The sequence below is a fragment of the Erythrolamprus reginae genome, chromosome 2, assembly GCF_031021105.1.
Source record: "Erythrolamprus reginae isolate rEryReg1 chromosome 2, rEryReg1.hap1, whole genome shotgun sequence".
In the NCBI taxonomy this organism is placed as follows: domain Eukaryota; kingdom Metazoa; phylum Chordata; class Lepidosauria; order Squamata; family Dipsadidae; genus Erythrolamprus; species Erythrolamprus reginae.
In genome coordinates, this window is record NC_091951.1 from 190,680,425 (window position 1) to 190,700,480 (window position 20,056).

General features: G+C 40.0%; 1 protein-coding gene across 12 annotated transcripts in view; it reads right to left on the reverse strand.

The window, feature by feature from the left end:
* Window positions 1–7,367: 7,367 nt before the first annotated feature.
* The window catches only part of ARHGEF25 (Rho guanine nucleotide exchange factor 25), a 133,354-nt gene continuing 120,665 nt past the window's right edge, over window positions 7,368–20,056 (reverse strand). For 9 of the 12 annotated variants that reach the window (XM_070740911.1, XM_070740908.1, XM_070740909.1 and 6 more), the window contains 3 exons: window positions 17,295–17,515; window positions 15,296–15,400; window positions 7,368–7,848 (listed from right to left, as the gene is read on the reverse strand). In XM_070740911.1, the coding sequence (XP_070597012.1) occupies window positions 7,738–7,848; window positions 15,296–15,400; window positions 17,295–17,515 (437 nt within the window). In that variant the 3' untranslated portion in view covers window positions 7,368–7,737. Of the gene's footprint in view, window positions 7,849–15,284; window positions 15,401–17,294; window positions 17,516–20,056 lie in introns of all 12 variants that reach the window. The other 3 variants (XM_070740905.1, XM_070740914.1, XM_070740906.1) reach the window with 1 other exon arrangement.

The following is a 20,056-nucleotide window of genomic DNA, read 5'->3' on the forward strand; positions in this document are numbered from 1 at the left end:
CACACCTGACCATGTCTCGCGGCACACTGGTTGAAAAACACTGCTCTATCCTACTGCTTCTCAACCTTGGCAATTTATGTAGATGTCAATTCCCAGAATTCCTCCGATTTGGAGAACGCTGGGACTTTAAGCCCACGGGTCTTAAAAGTTGCCCATGTTGAGAAATACTGTTGTGTCCTATATCTTTGTTGTAGGCATCACAGATTTTGAATTATTTTTGCAGTTCATCCAACAACATGGTTTGAATTCTTTTAAACATGTTTTGCACTAAAAATTGTAAGAGCATTAAATTAAGAGGGTGCAGCCTTCCTTGGATATACATACTGTTTTGCTTTTTTCTTGGGTCCTTTCATAAAAAATAAAAAATGTACAGATAAGCTTAATATCACTTGATGAATAAGTTGATACTAACCCAGCCTTCCCCATTTAAGCAAGCAAACCAGTATGCAAAGAAAAGAACTCCATAAGCTAGCGTGAAGCTGTGAGCGTTGGAACTCATATGCTTGTGAACATGAATATACACATCTGCATGATGACTGAAAATTCAGACATGGTCTTCTCGTTGATATGCTAGGTTCATCTCTGCAGTGTCTCCCTCCCCTCCTCCCCTGCCCTCAGGTAGAAGCACTCAAACCTTTGATTCCAGTGTGCAATTAGTAACAAAGACGTTGAACATTTTTACCCAACTCATTTGCTGCTTCTGTGATATTAAGTGATGAAAGGTTACGGATAAATCTTTCAATGACAACACAGAAATAAAGATGAAAACACCCTCATGGTGTTTTGTCCTATTTTGCCCTTTTGTCCTATTTTCATACTGTGGAATTTATAGCTATTTTGTGTTGGGGTTCCTTTGTGCATACATCCACTATACACTCAAAAATGTCCATCTTTGACTGGTGGGCAAGGCTTGGTGCCTTGTCTTCATGGAAACCTCTACAGAAAAAAATATACTTAAAAGAGGAAGGAAAAAATGCTATATATGTAACTTTGGACTACACACACTTTACACACAATTAGGGGTTCTTGATGCTGCCTGAGGTTGTTTTCTTGCAGATGTTTCATTACCCAAACTAGATAACATCAGTGCACAACCAAGCCGAAAGAGCACCAAAGACCTCATTTCAACCCTAAATTACAAATATTCTCCTTTGTTGGCGTACACCTGAATTGCAGCTTTAAAAATATATACCTAGCTCAGAAGCCTATGGAAGCAGAGTGAACTGGTAGCTGATTCTTCCTTCCACAAAAGTTTTGAGACACTCACCTCTTTTCATGAGAAGAACAATCTACTAGGCTAGGGAATGGGGCTGAGAAGATGCAATTTTGTTCTCCAAAGGAAAGATAAGAGCCTTTCACTGCTGCTTCCAGCTCTACTTGAGATAATCTTGCACACACACTACTGTCGGTTCCTTTATGTCTGAACACTCCAGAGGGCTCTGTTCCTCCTCTTAATTGCCACGGAAACCAGCCATCCCCTCTGTGTCGCTGCTACATCACAATGGGGTCTTTAACACAATTAGCCCCACAGTGGAATCTTTGAGAAAAGAGTCAGCTTGGGGTTTTAACCATGATGGATGCATCACTGCATAACTTTATGAGTTGCTCTAGTTTTTGAGTTACCTTGTAAATTATGAGTATACATTGGTATTCTGCTTGTAGCACCTCCCCCCCCCAAAAGATACAGCAATAATAACTAATCCAGATGTGGCATGTTGGGCTAAGCAAGTTTCAAGCCCTCACTTCCAGGGATTGGGCTCAAGCCCATAAAAGATGGCCTGTTTCCAGTACCACTCAAGCTGTATGCCAGGAAAAAGACATTGCCGCAGACGTTAAAACTCCTGATGCACATAATTTTTCCTTGGACAACAATGGAAGATATCATCTGGACATTACTCAGGTAACAAGTATTTGGGGGTAAAATTCTCTTATAGTTTGCCTAGTATTTTGCTTTTCTCCTTTACAAAAATTTGTATTAATGTTAGCATTTATTGTTTTTAAATGTTGGTAGAGCTATTTTTTTTCTACAAGTGCTTCCAGTTATTTTTCATACTCAGTTTTAGGCAATTTTGGAAGGACCAAGAGAAATAAAATTTCTAGCTTTCATCTTCCTAGATAGAAATGTTTGTGTGTTTTTAACAGGAGGCACTTTTTGAACTTAATACCCGGTGAATGGGATGGTTGATAGTCCTTTCACTTGCAAATTTGAGAGGAAACTATATGCAAAAACTGCTTAATTGAAAATAACCCTTTTCTTTGTTTCATAAGGAATGCTTCTGACCACTATCAGGATCAACTTGTAAGCAGAGCAGTTTGGCCTTTGAAGTGTAAAAGAACTTAGCTTCTTTCATTTATACATCTGAGACTGTTGTTAAAAGGGGATTGATAGGAGAAATCTCCTTTCCCAGCCCTTTGCTCTCACGTATTAACTTAAATCCTATTAATTCAGGTTTTATAGATAGGAAGTTTTCCTTGATCCCACCATTGTTTTTGTTAGTTGTGAAGTTATGTCTGATCCATTGTGACCCCATAGATGTTCCTCCAGGCCTTCCTGTCCTCTACCATCCGCCCCCCAGTCCATTTAAGCTCACACCAACTGCTTCAGTGACTCCATCCAGCAACCACATTCTTTGTCGTCCCCTTCTTTTGCCCTCAATCGTTCCCAGCATTAGATTCTTCTCCAGCGAATCCTTCCTTCTCATTAGGTGGTGAAAGTATTTGAGTTTCATCTTCAGGATCTGGCCTTCTGAAGAGCAGTTAGGGTTGATCTCCTCTAGGACTGATCAGTTTGGTCGCCTTGCAGCCCAAGGGACTCACAGGAGTCTTCTCCACAGCACCATAGTTCAAAGGCCTCAATTCTTTGGCGCTCAGCCTTCTTTATGGTCCAACTTTCACAGCCCTCCATTGCAACTGGGAAAACTAGTCTTGACCAAACACACTTTTGTTGGCAGGGTGATGTCTCTGCTTTTTAGTATGCTCTTTAAGTTTGTCATAGCTTTCCTCCAGGAGTTAGCATCTCAGCTGTAAGTCCCCATCTTCTTGGAGCCCAGGAAAATAAAATTTTGTCTCTACCTCCATTTCTTCTCCATTTATCTGCCAGGATTTGAGAGGGCCAGATGCCATGATCTTAGTTTTCTTAATGTTGAGTTTCAAGCCAACTTTTGCACTTTCCTCGTTCACCCGCATCAAGAGGCTCTTTAGTTCGTCTTCACTTTCTTCATTAGATCGGTATCACCTGTATATCTGAGTTGTTCATATTTCTCCTGGCAATCTTAATTCCAGTTTGTGATTCATCTAGCCCCGCCTTTCTCATAATGTGCTCTGCATATAGGTTAAATGGGCAGGGTGACAGTATACAGCCTTGCCGAACTGCTTTCTCAATTTTGAACCAATCAATGGTTCCATGTCCAGTTCTCACTGTTGCTTTTTGACCCGCATATAGGTTTCTCAAGAAACAAGATGGCCTGATACTCCCATCTCTTTAAGAACTTGCCACAATTTGTTGTGATCCACACAAAGGCTTATTTATTTTAATTTATTTTTTAATTGGAATCACTCTATAATATGTAAACAGATATTTTGCTCTTGAGTTAAAATGGTGTATACAAAAAACACACCCGATTTGGTGGTGGGGTGTGAATGCTTGTCTGGTGGTGGGCACTACACACAGAGCACCTGTTTTGTGTGTGTGTTCATATTTTTTAAAAATCAATAAAAATATTAAATTTTTAAAAAATCCACACCAAGGGTTTAGCATAGTCAATGAAGCAGCAGTAGATGTTTTTCTGAAATTCCCCAGCTTTCTCCATGATCCAGCTTATGTTGATAATTTGATCTCTAGTTCCTCTGTCTCTTTGAAATCCTGCAGGTACTTCTGATAGAAACATAGAAACATAGAAGTCTGACGGCAGAAAAAGACCTCATGGTCTATCTAGTCTGCCCTTATACTATTTTCTGTATTTTATCTTAGGATGGATATATGTTTATCCCAGGCATGTTTAAATTCATATACTATAGTTCTTGGTCCACATACTGCGGAAGCCTAGTTTGTAGAATTTTCAGCCTAAACGTTGCTAGCATGTAAAATGAATGCACTAGTGCAGTAGTTTGAATATTCTTTGGCGTTCCCCTTCTTTGGAATTGGAATGTAAAGTGGCCTTTTCCAATCCTGTGGCCATTGTTGAGTTTTCCAAATTTGCTTATTGATGTTATACTGATATCATACTGATGTTAGTTGATAAATCTTACACACTCATACAGTAAATAGCCCTTGAGCTGGGATGCAATGATTGCCAGTGACATCAAAAATGGATTAATAGCTGGTAAATTCTGAGAATCAAACCAAGATCTCATTTTTTAAAGAATGCAATAGCTATACAGTGATCCCTCGATTTTCGCGATCTCGTTCTTCGCGAAACGCTATATCGCAATTTTTCCCACCCGATGACGTCACTCTCTTCCTTCCTTTCTCATCTTTCTTTCTCTCTCTCTTTCTCTCTCTTGCTTCTTCCTCTCTCACACTCTCTTCCTCCCTCTCTCATCTCTTTCCTTCTCTCTCTTTCTCTATCTCTCCCACTCTTGCTGGCGGGCGGCGGGGGGCGGGCGGGCGGGGGCATCAGCGAGGAAGACCCAGGGAAGGTTCCTTCGGCCGCCCAGCAGGTGATCTGCTCGGCAGCGCGGTAGCAGCGAGGAGCCGAATCGGGGTTTCCCCTTTGCGTGGGTGGCGGGGAAACCCCGATCTTCGTCTGCTCGCTGCTGCTGCGGCCGCCCAGCAGCTGATCTGCTCGGCAGCGCGGTAGCAGCGAGGAGCCGAATCGGGGTTTCCCCTTTGCGTGGGTGGCGGGGAAACCCCAATCTTCGTCTGCTCGCTGCTGCTGCGGCCGCCCAGCAGCTGATCTGCTCGGCAGCGCAGTAGCAGCGAGGAGCCGAATCGGGGTTTCCCCTTTGCGTGGGCGGCGGGGAAACCCCGATCTTTGTCTGCTCGCTGCTGCTGCGCTACCGAGCAGATCAGCTGCTGGGCGGCCGAAGGAACCTTCCCTGGGTCTTCCCCGCCGCCCACGCAAACTCCACCATCTGCGCATGCGCGGCCATGAAAAAAAGGGTGCGCATGTGCAGATGGTGTTTTTGCTTCCGCAACCCTACATCGCGAAAAATCGATTATCGCGAGGGGTCTTGGAACGGAACCCTCGCGATAATCGAGGGATCACTGTATTCACACCTTCCTATTTCCTATGCAGTGGTAAGTTTTCTCTAATGACCAGGATAATGGATTCTGTAATCTAAATGATGAGGGACTTTGTATTGAGCTAAATAGATGCATGGATAATTTAAAGCAGGGGTTGCCTCAGGGACTACTAAATTCATAATTTTAAATCCCACGGACCACCAATATGAATTTTTTAAAAAGATAAATACTATTTAGTACAATATAAAAATGCAAATAATTTTTCTGCGGACCACCAAAATTTTCTCACAGACCATTGGTTGGTGTCCACTGGTTTAAAGTATAATTTAAAAGTGGGAAGGGAAGAAAATATTCTCTTTCTACAATGAGAATTCAAGACTGTCTTGAAGTTTCCTGCCTAACACCTTAGTGTTCAGTCATGAAGAATTGGAGAAACAGAGAGTTTGACATGTACCCCACAAGCTCCTCATGAAGAAATATTACAGAAATCAGTAACAGAGTTGGAAGGGACCTTGGAGGTCTTCTAGTCCAGTGATTTTCAACCTTTTTTGAGCCGCGGCACATTTTTTTTCATTTACGAAACCTTGGGGCACATGGAGCGGGGGGGGGGGGCTAAAAAAAGTTTGAACAAAAAAATTCTCTCTCTTTCTTCCTCCCCTTCGCTCTATTTCTTTCTCCCTCCCTCTTTCTCTCCCTTCCTTCCTCTTTCTTTCTCTCTCCATCCCTCTTTTTTTCTCTTCCTTCCTTCCTCTCTTTTTTGCTCTCTTTCTCCCTCCCTCCCTACGTACCTCTATGTCTTTCTCTCTCTCTCCTTCCCTCCCTCTCTCTCTCTCTCTTGCTTTCTTTCTCTCTTGTTCTCTTTCTCTCTCTTGCTTTCTTTCTCTCTCTTGCTTTCTCTCTCTCTTGCTTTCTTTCTCTCTGAGCTTCGCGGCACACCTGACCATGTCTCGCGGCACACTAGTGTGCCACGGCACACTGGTTGAAAAACACTGTTCTAGTCCAACCCCCTGCCTAGGCAGGAAACCTTACACCACTTCAGACAAATGGTTATCCAACATCTTAAAAACTTCCAGTGTTGGAGCATTCATAAGTTTTGGAGGCAAGCTGCTCCATTGATTAATTGTTCTAACTGTCAGGAAATTTCTCCTTAGTTCTAAGTTGCTTGATTAGTTTCCATCCATTGCTTCTTGTTTCTACTCTCAGGTGCTTTGGAGAATAGCTTGACTCCCTCTTCTTTGTGGTAGCACCTGAGATATTGGAACACTGCTATCATGTCATCCCTAGTCCTTTTCATTAAACTAAACAACTGTTCTTCATATGTTTTAGCTTTCAATCATCTTTGTTGCTCTTTTCTGCACTCTTTTTACATCGTGGTGACCAAAACTGAATGCAGTATTCCAAGAGTGGCCTTACCAAGGCATTATAAAGTGGTATTAACACTTCACGTGATCTTGATTCTATCCCTCTGTTAGTGCAGTCTAGAACTGTGTTGGCTTTTTTGGCAGCTGCTGCACTGCTGGCTCATATTTAAATGGTTGTCCACTAGGACTCCAAGATCCCTCTCACAATTACTACTCTTAAGCAAGGTACCACATATACCAGTGTTTTTCAACCAGTGTGCCGCGGCACACTAGTGTGCTGTGAGACATGGTCAAGTGTGCTGCGAAGCTCAGAGAGAGAAAGAAAGCAAGAGAGAGAGAAAGAAAGAGCGAGCGAAAGAGAAAGAGAAAAAGAGATAGAGAAAGAAAGCGAGAGAGAAAGAGAAGGAGAGAGAGTGAGAGAGAGAAAGAGAACAAGAGAGAAAGAGAGCGAGAGAGAAAGAGAGGGAGGGAAGGAGAGAGAGAGAGAAAGGTATAGAGGGAGGTAGGGAGGGAGAGAGAAAGAGAGCAAAAAAGAGAGGAAGGAAGGAAGAAAAAGAAAGAGGGAGAGAGAAAGAAAGAAAGAGGAAGGAAGGGATAGAAAGAGGGAGAGAGAAATAGAGTGAAAAGGAGGAAGAGAGAGAGAGATAATTTTTTTGTCCAAACTTTTTTTAGCCCCCCCGCCCCGCTCAACGTGCCCCAGGGTTTCATAAATGTAAAAAATGCGCCGCAGCTCAAAAAAGGTTGAAAATTACTGACATATAATGTACTTCTTGCCTAAATGTAGAACCTTACTTTTGTGTGTGATGCAATTTACTTCCTTGTTAGTTTAATTAAAATCTTTATTACAACAAACAAAATATTCTCATTTCACATAATGTAAACCCCTCATCCAAGAGCCCCCCACGTAAAGCCCCTAGAGCCCCTCAGCATGCATATACTGGGGTCTAGGGAAGGGCCTTCAGCAGTATGCTCTGGTCCCAATATGGGGTCCTGCACCCATACAAGGAAGGGGATGAAGTCTGGGCATTTTGAGCAGGATCAGGGGACAGCAAACCCTTCCATCCCGCTGTTGCCACGTTTCTCTTTCCTCCAGAGCAGCCAGAGAGAGGGAGGAGGGATGTGGGAGATGCGTTAGATATCCCCAGCTGAAGTGCTTGTCTGACAGAGGCCACCATCTTGCAGTCCAGTGGGTCACAGCTCATCTTCGTCAAGTTTGGCAAGTTGGGCATTGCCTTGAGGGACATTAATTTCTGGGACCTCAGGATCGGGCAGCAGCGGTCTGGCATCATCTTCAATCAGGACCTAATGGGCGGATAAAGAGATGGTCAGCTACAGAAATACAGTATATCCATCTGGCAGGCTCGTTTGTAGTAGTAGTTCAGTATGTTTAGAAAATAAATACAATTTGTAAAGCAAAGCAATTCAAATTTCTCCTTAAGGAAAGCTGCACTCTAATTTGCACATATTATGCACAATTTCATTACATTAAAGCACGTGAACTATATTTTTATGTTAAGAGCTGTGGTGGCACAGTGGTTAGATACAGTATTGCAAGCTGACTGCCCACGGCCAGGAGTTCGATCCTGACTGGCTCAAGGTTGATTCAGCCTTCCAACCCTTCTGAGGTTGGTAAAATGAGGACCCAGATTGTTAGGGATAATAGGTTGCTATTGTAATCTGTCCAGAGAGGGCTGTAAAACATTATGAAGCAGTATATAAATCTAAATTGTATCTGGCTTAGTTTCAGGACCATCCAATATTTTGTCCCCTCAAAATTTATTTCTAGAACATGAAATATCACCATTTGTTTTCATTCTCACAAAATGGGATTTGATACTATTATCTTAAAATGAGAATTACATTATTTTTACAGCTATAGGCAAACATGTTATATAAGCATATTTCACCTATGTTTATGTTTAATTGGTTTACGATTTACCTTCCTTCAGCTAATTATAACTTGAACAACAGTGATCCTACTTGCAATGACCTACTCTTTTCTATCAGCTGCTTTCCCACAGCAACAAATGTATCAGCAGCAGCATCTTCAATATTTACCACCCTGATTGTCCAAAAGACAAGGGGATCACTTGTAGGCATCACTGCAAGTGCAACCAAAATCTCTTAAAACAGACAATAAATCCTCTGCAAACTCAAAAGATGATATAGTGGTCAAGAAAAGAGAACTCCACTCTTAGCCATGAAGTTCTTTAGTAAAAGTACTTTAGTTTAACACCACTCATAGATTTTTTTTTTTGTATGCATAATAATGACTAGATAGCAGTAATGTATGCAACCTCCAGGTTCTCAACAAAAAGGAATTGTAGAAGTGAAATAAAGAAATAACTGGGTATTACTTCCCTGACAAAAAATGTGCAAAATATATTTAAATGTATTTATATTTATTTATTTATTTATTATTTAGATTTGTATGCCGCCCCTCTCCGAGGACTCGGGGCGGCTCACAACAGAGAAAAACAAATCATAAATAATCCGAGTAAGTTTAAAACATTTAAAATTTAAAAGAAAACCCCATATACTAACAGACACACACACAAGCATACCATGCACAAATTAAACATGCCCAGGGGGAGATGTCTCACTTCCCCCATGCCTGACGGCACAGGTGGGTTTTAAGGAGTTTACGGAAGGCAGGAAGAGTAGGGGCAGTTCTAATCTCCGGGGGGAGTTGGTTCCAGAGAGCCGGTGCCGCCACAGAGAAGGCTCTTCCCCTGGGGCCCGCCAACCGACACTGTTTAGTTGACGGGACCCGGACAAGGCCCACTCTGTGGGACCTAATCGGTCGCTGGGATTCGTGCGGCAGGAGGCGGTCTCAGAGGTATTCTGGTCCGATGCCATGAAGGGCTTTAAAGGTCATAACCAACACTTTGAATTGTGACCGGAAATTGATCGGCAGCCAATGCAGACTGCGGAGTGATGGTGGAACATGGGCATACCTAGGTAAGCCCATGACTGCTGTCGCAGCTGCATTCTGCACGATCTGAAGTTTCCGAACACTTTTCAAAGGTAGCCCCATGTAGAGAGCATTACAGTAGTCGAACCTCGAGGTAATGAGGGCATGAGTGACTGTGAGCAATGAGTCCCGGTCCAAATAGGGCCGCAACTGGTGCACCAGGCGAACCTGGGCAAACGCCCCCCTCACCACAGCTGAGAGATGGTTTTCTAATGTGAGCTGTGGATCGAGGAGGACGCCCAAGTTGCGGACCCTCTCTGAGGGGGTCAATGATTCCCCCCCCAGGGTGATGGACGGACAGATGGGGTTGTCCTTGGGAGGCAGAACCCACAGCCACTCCGTCTTATCCGGGTTGAGTTTGAGTCTGTTGACACCCATCCAGGCCCCAACAGCCTCCAGGCACCGGCACATCACTTCCACCGCTTCGTTGACTGGGCATGGGGTGGAGATGTAAAGCTGGGTATCATCCGCATATTGATGATACCTCACCCCATGTCCTTGGATGATCTCACCCAGCGGTTTCATGTAGATGTTAAATAGCAGGGGGGGGAGGACATATATTTATATGTATTATCTGAACTTTACCTAGCGGAGACTCATGAGTAGACATTCCTAAGAAATAACATTCCTAGCAGAAGAGATAGATTAATACCGGTAGCAATAGCATTTAGACTTATATACCACTTAATACCTGAATGTAAGACCAGCAGCCTTACCTTCAAATCAAAGCAAGATATAAAAAGGATGTAGAACAATAGAGTATTTATGGGAAACAAATGGAAATGGATAAAATATTATAAGGAACGGGAAAAATGATTACAAAAGTTTACAGCCTATTGTTAAGATTCAAAATGGAAGAAGAAATTATGAAAGAAACAATGATAAGTTGGGCCAGAAATTTCAGGTATAGCATTGAATTAGATCATTGGGAGAAATTATGGGGAAAGAACTATAAATTAAAAAGTTGGCAGCATATAAGGAAAATCTTTACAAAACGTTCTACTGTTGGCATTTACCTCCAGCAAGATTGCCCAAAATGTATTCAAATTGTTCAGCGCAATGTTGAAGATGTGGCTATTAACAGGGTACTTTCTACCTATGTGGTAGACCTGTACTAAGTCAAGGAAGTACAGGAGTAAAATAAGGAATTGGCTGGAAGAAACTACAGGACAAAAAATAGAAATGAAACTGGAACTATTCCTCCTAAGTATCTTAGAGGCAAAAATGGATGAAATCAATACATAATTTTGCATATATTGACAGCAACCTGAATCACACTAGCGCAAAATTGGAGACAGGCTGATTGCCCACTGGATGCAATGATCATTAGAAAACTACTTGAATGTGCCGAGATGGATAAATTGACAATAGAATTGAATGAGAGAGATGAATCAGTATTATAAAGTCTTGAGTAGATGGTACACTTGGTTAGAGAATAGAAAGATACGAAATAAGAATTAGATAATATATGAGTGTTTTGGTACATTTGTGTAAATAGTAAGTAAGTAGTAATATAATTTATTTGTAATATAATTACAATGTGTTTATAACATAGTAGAATGTACCATAAAATGAGAATCTGTATAAGTTATGGATACTAGTGATATCTATATGAATTCGCTTTAATGAGGAAAATTGTTTTATGTGGCTTTGTATTTTGCATTTTTTAATGTTGAAAATGTTCAATTAAAACTATTTTAAAAAATACCTGAATGTCTTGCGCTCTGTGATAGTCTTTAGTGTCATTTTGATCACAAAAATTATGGTTGGTTTGATATTTTAAAAATAGGTTTAGCAGATCAGTCTCCTGGTGATTTACACAGAAACAATTTCTACTATAGTTGCCTTGAAACATTATTGTTTAAGCGGGGGTGGTGGGTGGTGGGGGAGAGAACAGCAGAGAAAAGAAACGACCCAGGTACTATCTATTGTTTTTGCCTATCATCTAATCTTTTAATCCCTGTAGGTTAATCATTATTCATAGAAAAATGATTCAATAAGAATAGACATTTCCTCAATCAGATAATCAGAAATGGTGAATGCTATTTCAGTTCTGCAGGAAGTGTGAGATTCTGGGTTTATCTGCATTCTTGTGGCATAACAACAAACCAGTGAGCATCCATGATTCATCAGAATGCAACATTTGTGGACAACAAAGAGCCTTTCCTGGTAATCATAAGATAATGAACTTATGGCTAGTCAGTCTAATTTAATATGTACAATCCATTTGAAACGCATCGAAGGTGCAAGATCATGCTAGAGTGGACTATATAAAGATCAGAAGGTTAATGTATAATTGATGGATAAGAGCACTGAGTGAGGAAATGAGCTTGCATGATCAAGAACTGCTCAAGAACAGCTAGATAAATCTGTTTTGTTTTGTAAATGAAAGAATACAGGTAGTCTTCGACATAGGACTATAAATAAGCTCAATATTTCTCAGGGAGACAATTGTTAAGTGAGTTTTGCCCCATTTTACTTCTTTTTTTAAAAATATTTTTTTAAAAATAATTTTTATTAATTTACAAAGAGTTACCGTATTTTCCGGCATATAAGACGACTTTTTAACCCCTGAAAATCTTATCTAAAGTGGGGGGTCGTCTTATACGCCGGATACTGATTCCACAGGCGGGAGTAGCGGAGGCGAGGCGGAGAAGAAAGAAGCGGCGGACAGCTGGCGAGGGGATCTTTTTTTTAAAGGCTGGGCTGTTCGGACCCGGGATTTAGTAGTTTTCCACCGACTCTGTACCCAAAGCTCCGCCTTGTACCACTCAGAGCTGCAAAACACGTGCTATTCATTTATTTCATTCATTCATTTATTTGTCAAAACGTGTACAAAAATGTGTATTCAGGTACCAACTTTTCCCTGCTCCCTAGAAGAAACCCGCTGCAACTTATTCACTAGTTTTCATTCATGGATGAGTCGAAAGTGAGCCTAAAGTTTACAATTAGGGAATGCAAACAAAAGAACTACTCATTAGAAAATTGCACCTGCAGGATTTCTATTTATTAAACTTCTTGTAAACAAACAACATCTGATCAGTAGATTTAAAGACCGCTACTTTTTAATTATGCTTAGTGCTGGTTCTCATTTGTGCAAGAAATAAAAGCAGGAGAGTGTAAACTTTTATAGGGGTGGGGTTACACAAAAGCCTATTTGGCTAATTTGTGGCATAATTTATTTATTTATTAGATTTATTTATTTATTAGATTTGTATGCCACCCCTTTCTGAAGACTGAGCAGCTCACAAGAGTGTTGTCTGAATTCACTCAATGTATGGGAAAATCAGTGCAATTAGTTAGTCATCAGTGTGGCTGTGTGGAAAGAGAAAGAGAAAGCTGGCACCAGGCTGTGTAGTCTTATACAGCGAGTATATCTCAAATTCTATATTTTAACTGGAAAAGTTAGGGGGTCGTCTTATACACCCAGTCGTCTTATACGCCGGAAAATACGGTATATACAAAGGGAGGAAGATGCATCTTAATTGATAACATTATGATAACATATACCCGCAGGCATAATATGATTATTCTATTCAGTTACACTTTGTCTAATCAATATACATATCAGAATCATAACCTATTATGGCTGAAATACTATATCTTTATAGTTCATTATCCTTTAAGTCTTCTGGGTCTTTTATTTATTTTATTTATTTATTACTTGGATTTGTATGCCGCCCCTCTCCGAAGACTCGCATCCCCTTCCCCCCACTGAACTATGATAGTTCTAAAAAAGTTTAGACTGTTAATTGGGCGGCATATGGTTGCCGCGGTTTTGTTGTTATTTTATTTTTATCAATACATTTCTAAATTACACTTGAGAAGAGATCGTATTGGATTGATCAAAATATTCATAATAATCCGATATAACCATTCAGAGTTTTACGTTTTGTATAGCCATTTCTACGCTATCCATTAATATATTTTAATCTACATTTTATATTATTTCCTTGTTTTTCTTTCCTTTCTCCATTTGTTTTTTATTTTTTACCCAGTCGTAAAATTTTCCCCAATTCTTATAGAATCTCGAATCTTCTTTATTTTTAAGTTTTTGGGTGAGCCTATCCATTTCTGCACAATCATAATTTTTTTTAATAATTTCTCTTTCATTTGGTGTATTGTCTCTTTTCCAATTTTGTGCTATTGTGATTCTTGTAGCTGTAATTATATGTTGTATTAGGTATGTGTCTTCTTTTTTATTTTTCGAATCCATTATGCTCAAGAGGAATATTTCTGGTGTAAGTTTTAATGAGATTGCTGTGATTTGTTGTATCCATATTTGAATTTTTTTCCATAGTTTTTTTATGGGAGGGCATGTCCACCATAGATGAAAGAAGGTTCCGGCTTTGCTATTGCATCTCCAACAGTTTGGTTTTATGTTGGGGTAGATCTTGGCCAGTCTCGTTGGTGATAAGTGCCATCTATAAAACATTTTTTGTAGATTTTCTTTATACGGAACTGATTTAGTAATTTTCAGGTTTCTCCACATTTGTTCCCATTGTTCAATATAAATGCTATGACCTATGTTTTTGGCCCAGGTGATCATATTTTCTTTTACTAATTCAGTTTCCATAGTGTACCCCATTATATAATTATACATTTTGGTTATAAATTTTTCCCCATATCCTAATAATATTTTATCAATTATACTATCTTTTTCTTGGATTCCTTCTTTCTTTTTGTCTTTATTCCATTTCGTCAAAATTTGGGCGTAGGACCACCAGTCAATATCGATATTTTGGTTTCATAGTTGTTGTCTAGATTTTACTTCTTTTTGCCAGTTTGGTTGAGTGAATCCCTGCAGGTGTTAAGTTACTTGCATGGTTGTTAAGCGAATCTGGATTGGCTTTGCTTGTCAAAAAGTAGCAGAAGCTGATCACATGGCCCCAAGACACGTGACTGTCATAAATATGAACCAGTTGCCAATCATCTGAATTTTGATCATGTGGGATTTCAAAGGGGATTTCTATGTGTAAACTGGACAAAGTGAGCAAAGGGTGTGTGTGTGTGTGTGTGTGTGTGTTTATCAGAGGTGTGTTCCTCCTGGTTCACACCAGTTTTATAGAACTGGTAACAAAAGGCTGTTGACAGAGCTGGTTCTATTGGTGCTGCCATCTCTTTTTTTTGGATATTTTTTATTTTTATTTTTTACTGATTTTTTTTCTTCTGCGCAGCGAGGGAGGAAGTGAACCACAGCGAGGTAAGTTAGGATCCACCTCTGATATGTATGTATGGGCGCACATGTGAGAGTGCACATAACATGAAATGGTTTCTCTATTTTATAGCTAATTAGTTTATTTGTTCCTGTTTGCCTGCTACTTCTCCCCTTTATCTTTTCTACATTGGGAAATCTTCCTAGACTTAGAATAGTTTTGGTAGTTATCCGATTACTAATTGATATAACCCCTCTGCTTGTATTAGTTGAGAAAATTGTACTGATCAATAACACACTGAAACTGAGAGATATACTGAAGGGACAACTGCATTTAAGCTTTGATTCAATTGTTTATCATTGCTGTCTGCAATGATTGCTTACCAGGATCCCAAAAGGGGAAGGGAAAGGTTCTTTACAATTACCCTCTCCCAAAACAAAACCCTGGTTAAATGCCATAGGCCAAGGACCAGTGAGTTCGTACAGTATATGGGTGTACATGCATGCAAGTAGAAACTCAAGCTCCAGCAAAAGGAAGACAATTAATTTGAGAAAGTCAACAAGAACCAGAATACAGTAATCTGATCGTTGTGATTATTCTAAACTCACCAAGAACTCACCAATTGCTGGGTTTCTTGCTGAGGGGCACCAGAGAGCTGCATATCAGGTTGCTCAGAAGGTATGTGAGAGGATTCAGGCCCTGGAGAGCTTTGGCTGTGAGATGGCTATAAATGAATGGTGGGATGAAGAGAGAAAAATTGGAGAGAAACAGAGCAACAGAAAAGCAAACCAGAAGCTGAGCCTTTTGGGGATGAATGCACCGTTTAGCATTGGATGTAATAAATTATTTATTTATTATTTATTTTATTAATTGGATTTGTACGCCGCCCCTCTCCTTCGACTCGGGGCGGCTCACAACATGTCAATAAAACAATATACAAATTACAATCAGATCCAATTAATATAATTAACTAGTTAATATCGATAATTAACAACCATTCATTCAATGCAACTAAACATTCATTGGTCAGAGGCTGGGATCTAATGATCCCAAGCCTGGCAGCATAAATAAGTTTTTTAAAGAACATGATGGTTTTCTACGCTGAAGACATGTCATACCATTCATACCTTCACTGAAGCCATTATTAATTTAGCACATATTTTGATTTCTCTCAAAATGAGAAGAGTGGGTTCCATTAACCTAATATAGCAAATGAATAAACTGATCTCCCAGATTTAAAAAAACAAGCTCCCAGGTCTCTCCCTTCTATTATATTTAAATACATATGCACAGCAGCGATGGGTTGCTCCTGAGTTGGACTGGTTTGGCGAACCAGTAGTGGCGGAATGCTCCGCTCACCCACCTGGGAAGCTCCGCCTGCACATGTGCAGAAACGTCGCGCGCTCGTGTGAGTGCATGCGTGAAATGGTAGCGATGGGATTTAGAACCCACTACTGATGCACATAAATTTAATATGCATACAAATTTAATAAATAAAATAATCAAATAGATTTTGAAAAACATATTCCTCTAATAGCAGCCAAATGATCAATGATCAGTAAATACATAATTATCACCGTCTTAATGATCTCATAATAAATGCATCTGGTTTTTCTACATTAATTAATCTCCTCTAAAATTACCAGTCCCTCTTGTCTAACAGTCTGGTGGGTAAATTAAAACTTTGCTATATATATCTTTGAACATGCATGAGCGCAAGCACACAGACATATCCATGTGCACACCGTGTGAGCGCATAGAAAGATTTTTCCTTGTATGTTCAGTGAGTGATACTAAATAATAATTGTTTAGTATCAATAGCAGGCAATATATTCCCTTCCCACCTGCACTGTTCTAGTTCTTCTGATATCTCTGCCTCAAGGATGGGCCAAGCAAAAAAATTGGTTAAGAGTTAAGAAGTCCTACTCTAGGTCTTCCTCAGGCCTCCACTTCCTTTCCATTTGACTGTGACTCCATCCGGTCCAACCTTCAGCATCTGGATAGAGCAGTTATGATCCATAGACAGAATAACATATATGGTGTACACTTTACATTAACTCAGAGTCCTCTGACTGTACTAATGAGTTGTTCTAAATAAAATGATAAGCTAGCCAAATATATTAACATTTATTTTCAATATTTACATAGTATCTTTCAGTAGAATTATTTCTAGGACAGTTTACATAGGAACGAGCAAAATATTAAGTAAGTGACCCCAGCTCTTTATTATTTGTTGAGCTGATCTATTAAAAGATGGCTAATAACCTCTTTTCCTATCTCCTTTTTTCCCCACATCAATAATGAAAATTTTACAAAACGGCATCGATTAGGAATGGGGCAAGAAACTGTTTAGTCTTTATGGCAACCAGTTCACAACATATTTCAAGCAGAAGACAGGACAGAATTATCTTAATTATGAATTGCTGTTTTTATATAATGGTTATTTCAGGCATTCAAATTCTAAGTAGGTCCGAAGCTACTGTTTAATTAAATCAAACAACTGAATTGTATGTTAAGCTTTCTTCCCCAAAGTAGAACATCTGTGTAGTCCACCCCCCACCCCCCAAATTGCTATGCTATCTGAGGTGGGAGCCTGACTGATGACCTTCTTGCCTTACCTCGATAGAGGGGAGAGGCTCAGGTGGGGCAGGACCAGGAAGGTAAAGGGTAGGCAGAGAGGCATTGTGGGCCTGGAGGCTGGATCCCTTGTTCTGGTCCATGGAGGTCGAAGAGGAGGGCCGGGTAGAGCCACCTGTCAGTGAGTGGTGCAGAGCCCCCGTTCGTCCTAGACTGTGGGTTTTGCTCTCCCGACGCTGGTACTCTATGGGCGACTGCAGTGCTGGGAGGGGAAAAACATAATAGGAACAGACTATGGGGTCAACCAGGAAACATAAAATAATGTACATGTCAAAAAAGAAGTTGTATGGTAGTCACCGAGAAAGACAAGAAACCCTTTCTGAACTAAGAGGTAACTTCATTGAGTAAAAGGACTACATGATGATTTGCCTGTCTGAATTAGCCATCACAGATTAGGCTTACCTGTGGCCTACCATCATCTATTGCAGGGGTCCCCAAACTTTTTACACAGGGGGCCAGTTCACCGTCCCTTGGACTGTTGGAGGGCCGGACTATAAAAAAAAACTATGAACAAATCCCTATGCACACTGCACGTACCTTGTTTTAAAGTAAAAAACAAAATGGGAACGTACTATTTAGAGGGGGGAGAAGGTCTGAAATATATGTTTATGTTTTGTTTTTAATTTTTTGTTAACATCTGATTGGCTATACAAGGTTTTCTTGGCTTATGAAAAATGTATAAAGAAAGAAGGAAGCACTTTGGCATAATGGTTAATAAGTGAGAAATATAATTGGTGTTGCACTTTTTGAAGGAACATTAAGGAGGGAATTTAATTAAAAGAAAATGAATGTAACTGGATCACAAAATTAGAAAAAAAACCTTTTGCAACTTTTTTGATGATTGATATTAGTTACTAACAAAATACCACATTTTATTCATGGAAAATTAGATGGTACACTGTGTTGTTTGAATGTATGTTGAGAGAAAAATTAAAACAAATTACCCCCCCCCCAAACAGTCCTTCCTTCCTCTGTCTCTCCATTTCATTCTTCCTTCCTTCTTTCCTTTCTTCCTTGTTCCCTCCATTTCTCCTTCTTTCCTTCCTTCCTTCCCTCCTTCATTCCTCTCCACTTCTCCTTCCCTCCCTCTCTTTCCCTTTTCTTTCTTTCTCTTTTCCCTGTGCTTTTGTCATTCACTGGCGGGCTGGATAAATGGCCTCAGTGGGCCGCATGTGGCCCGCGGGCCTTAGTTTGGGGACCACTGATCTATTGATTCCTCCTATGACTAATGTACTGAGGTGACTACTGGAAAGGGTGGAGACCCTGATCTTAACATCGTTTTTGAATGATCACTTTGTAAACTGCTTAGCGTCACTTAGGTGAGACGGGTGATGTAGAAATCTGATAAATAAAATGAAATAAAATCTTTAAGAAAAATAGATTTCTAAGATACTTTAAAAATAGATTTCTTGTTGCTGGCACATTAGGAGAGATTGGGTTTACGAGGGAATTTTGGGGATAAATGTGGTATAGTTTAAAATGTCATGACCCCCAACCCAAAATAACAGAATTATTTTTTAAAAAGAATTCCAGATTTATGTTGGTTTCCTTACCCTCTTTCTTCTCCAGTTGTTTGCCCAAATAGGACTGCTGAGTTCTACCACTTTCAATAGACAATCTACAAACCAGAGTTATTCTCGAAGCCAATTTAGCACCATTACATTCTTCCATGTCTCCTTCGAATCCTGTCATCCTTTCTTTTCTATCTTGGCAACAATTTCAGTTTTTATTTTATGTCATTGGTTGACATTTATTTACTTTTTTATTTATTTATTTATTTTGTCCAATACACAATGAGGGTTTTAGTGGGTATATATCTATATACACCTAGTAAAATGCATGATCAAAGTTATAGAGGAGATACTCATAGTAAAATATATCTAAGAAATAAGAGAAAAAAAGATATAGGAATAAAACATATCAATGAAAGAATAGAAGAAGAGATATAGGAATAGAAGAAAGGTATAGGAGATATAGCAGAGCAATAGGACAGGGGACGGAAGGCACTCTAGTGCACTTGTACTCACCCCTTACTGACCTCTTAGGAATCTGGATAGGTCAATCGTAGATAATCTAAGGGTAAAGTGTTGGGGGTTTGGGGATGACACTATGGAGTCCGGTAATGAGTTCCACGCTTCGACAACTCGGTTACTGAAGTCATATTTTTTACAGTCAAGTTTGGAGCGGTTAAGATTAAGTTTAAATCTGTTGTGTGCGCTTGTGTTGTTGTGGTTGAAGCTGAGTAGTCGCCGACAGGCAGGACGTTGCAGAATATGATCTTGTGGGCAATACTTAGATCTTGTTTAAGGCGTCTTAGTTCTAAACTTTCTAGGCACAGGATTGAAAGTCTAGTCTCGTAGGGTATTCTATTTTGAGTGGAGGAGTGAAGGGCTCTTCTGGTGAAGTATCTTTGGACATTTTCAAGGGTGTTAATGTCTGAGATGTGATATGGGTTCCAAACAGATGAGCTGTATTCAAGGATGGGTCTGGCAAAAGTTTTGTAAGCTCTGGTAAGTAGTGTGAGATTGCCAGAGCAGAAGCTACGTAGGATTAGGTTTACAACTCTTGAAGCCTTCTTGGCTATATTGTTGCAGTGGGCTTTGGCACTTAAATCTTTTGTTATTAGTATACCAAGGTCTTTAACCGAGTGGGGATTATCTGTGATAATTTGATTATACAGTTCGTATTTGGAGTTCAGATTCTTCTTCCCAGTGTGTAGGACAGAGCATTTGCTAGTTGAGAT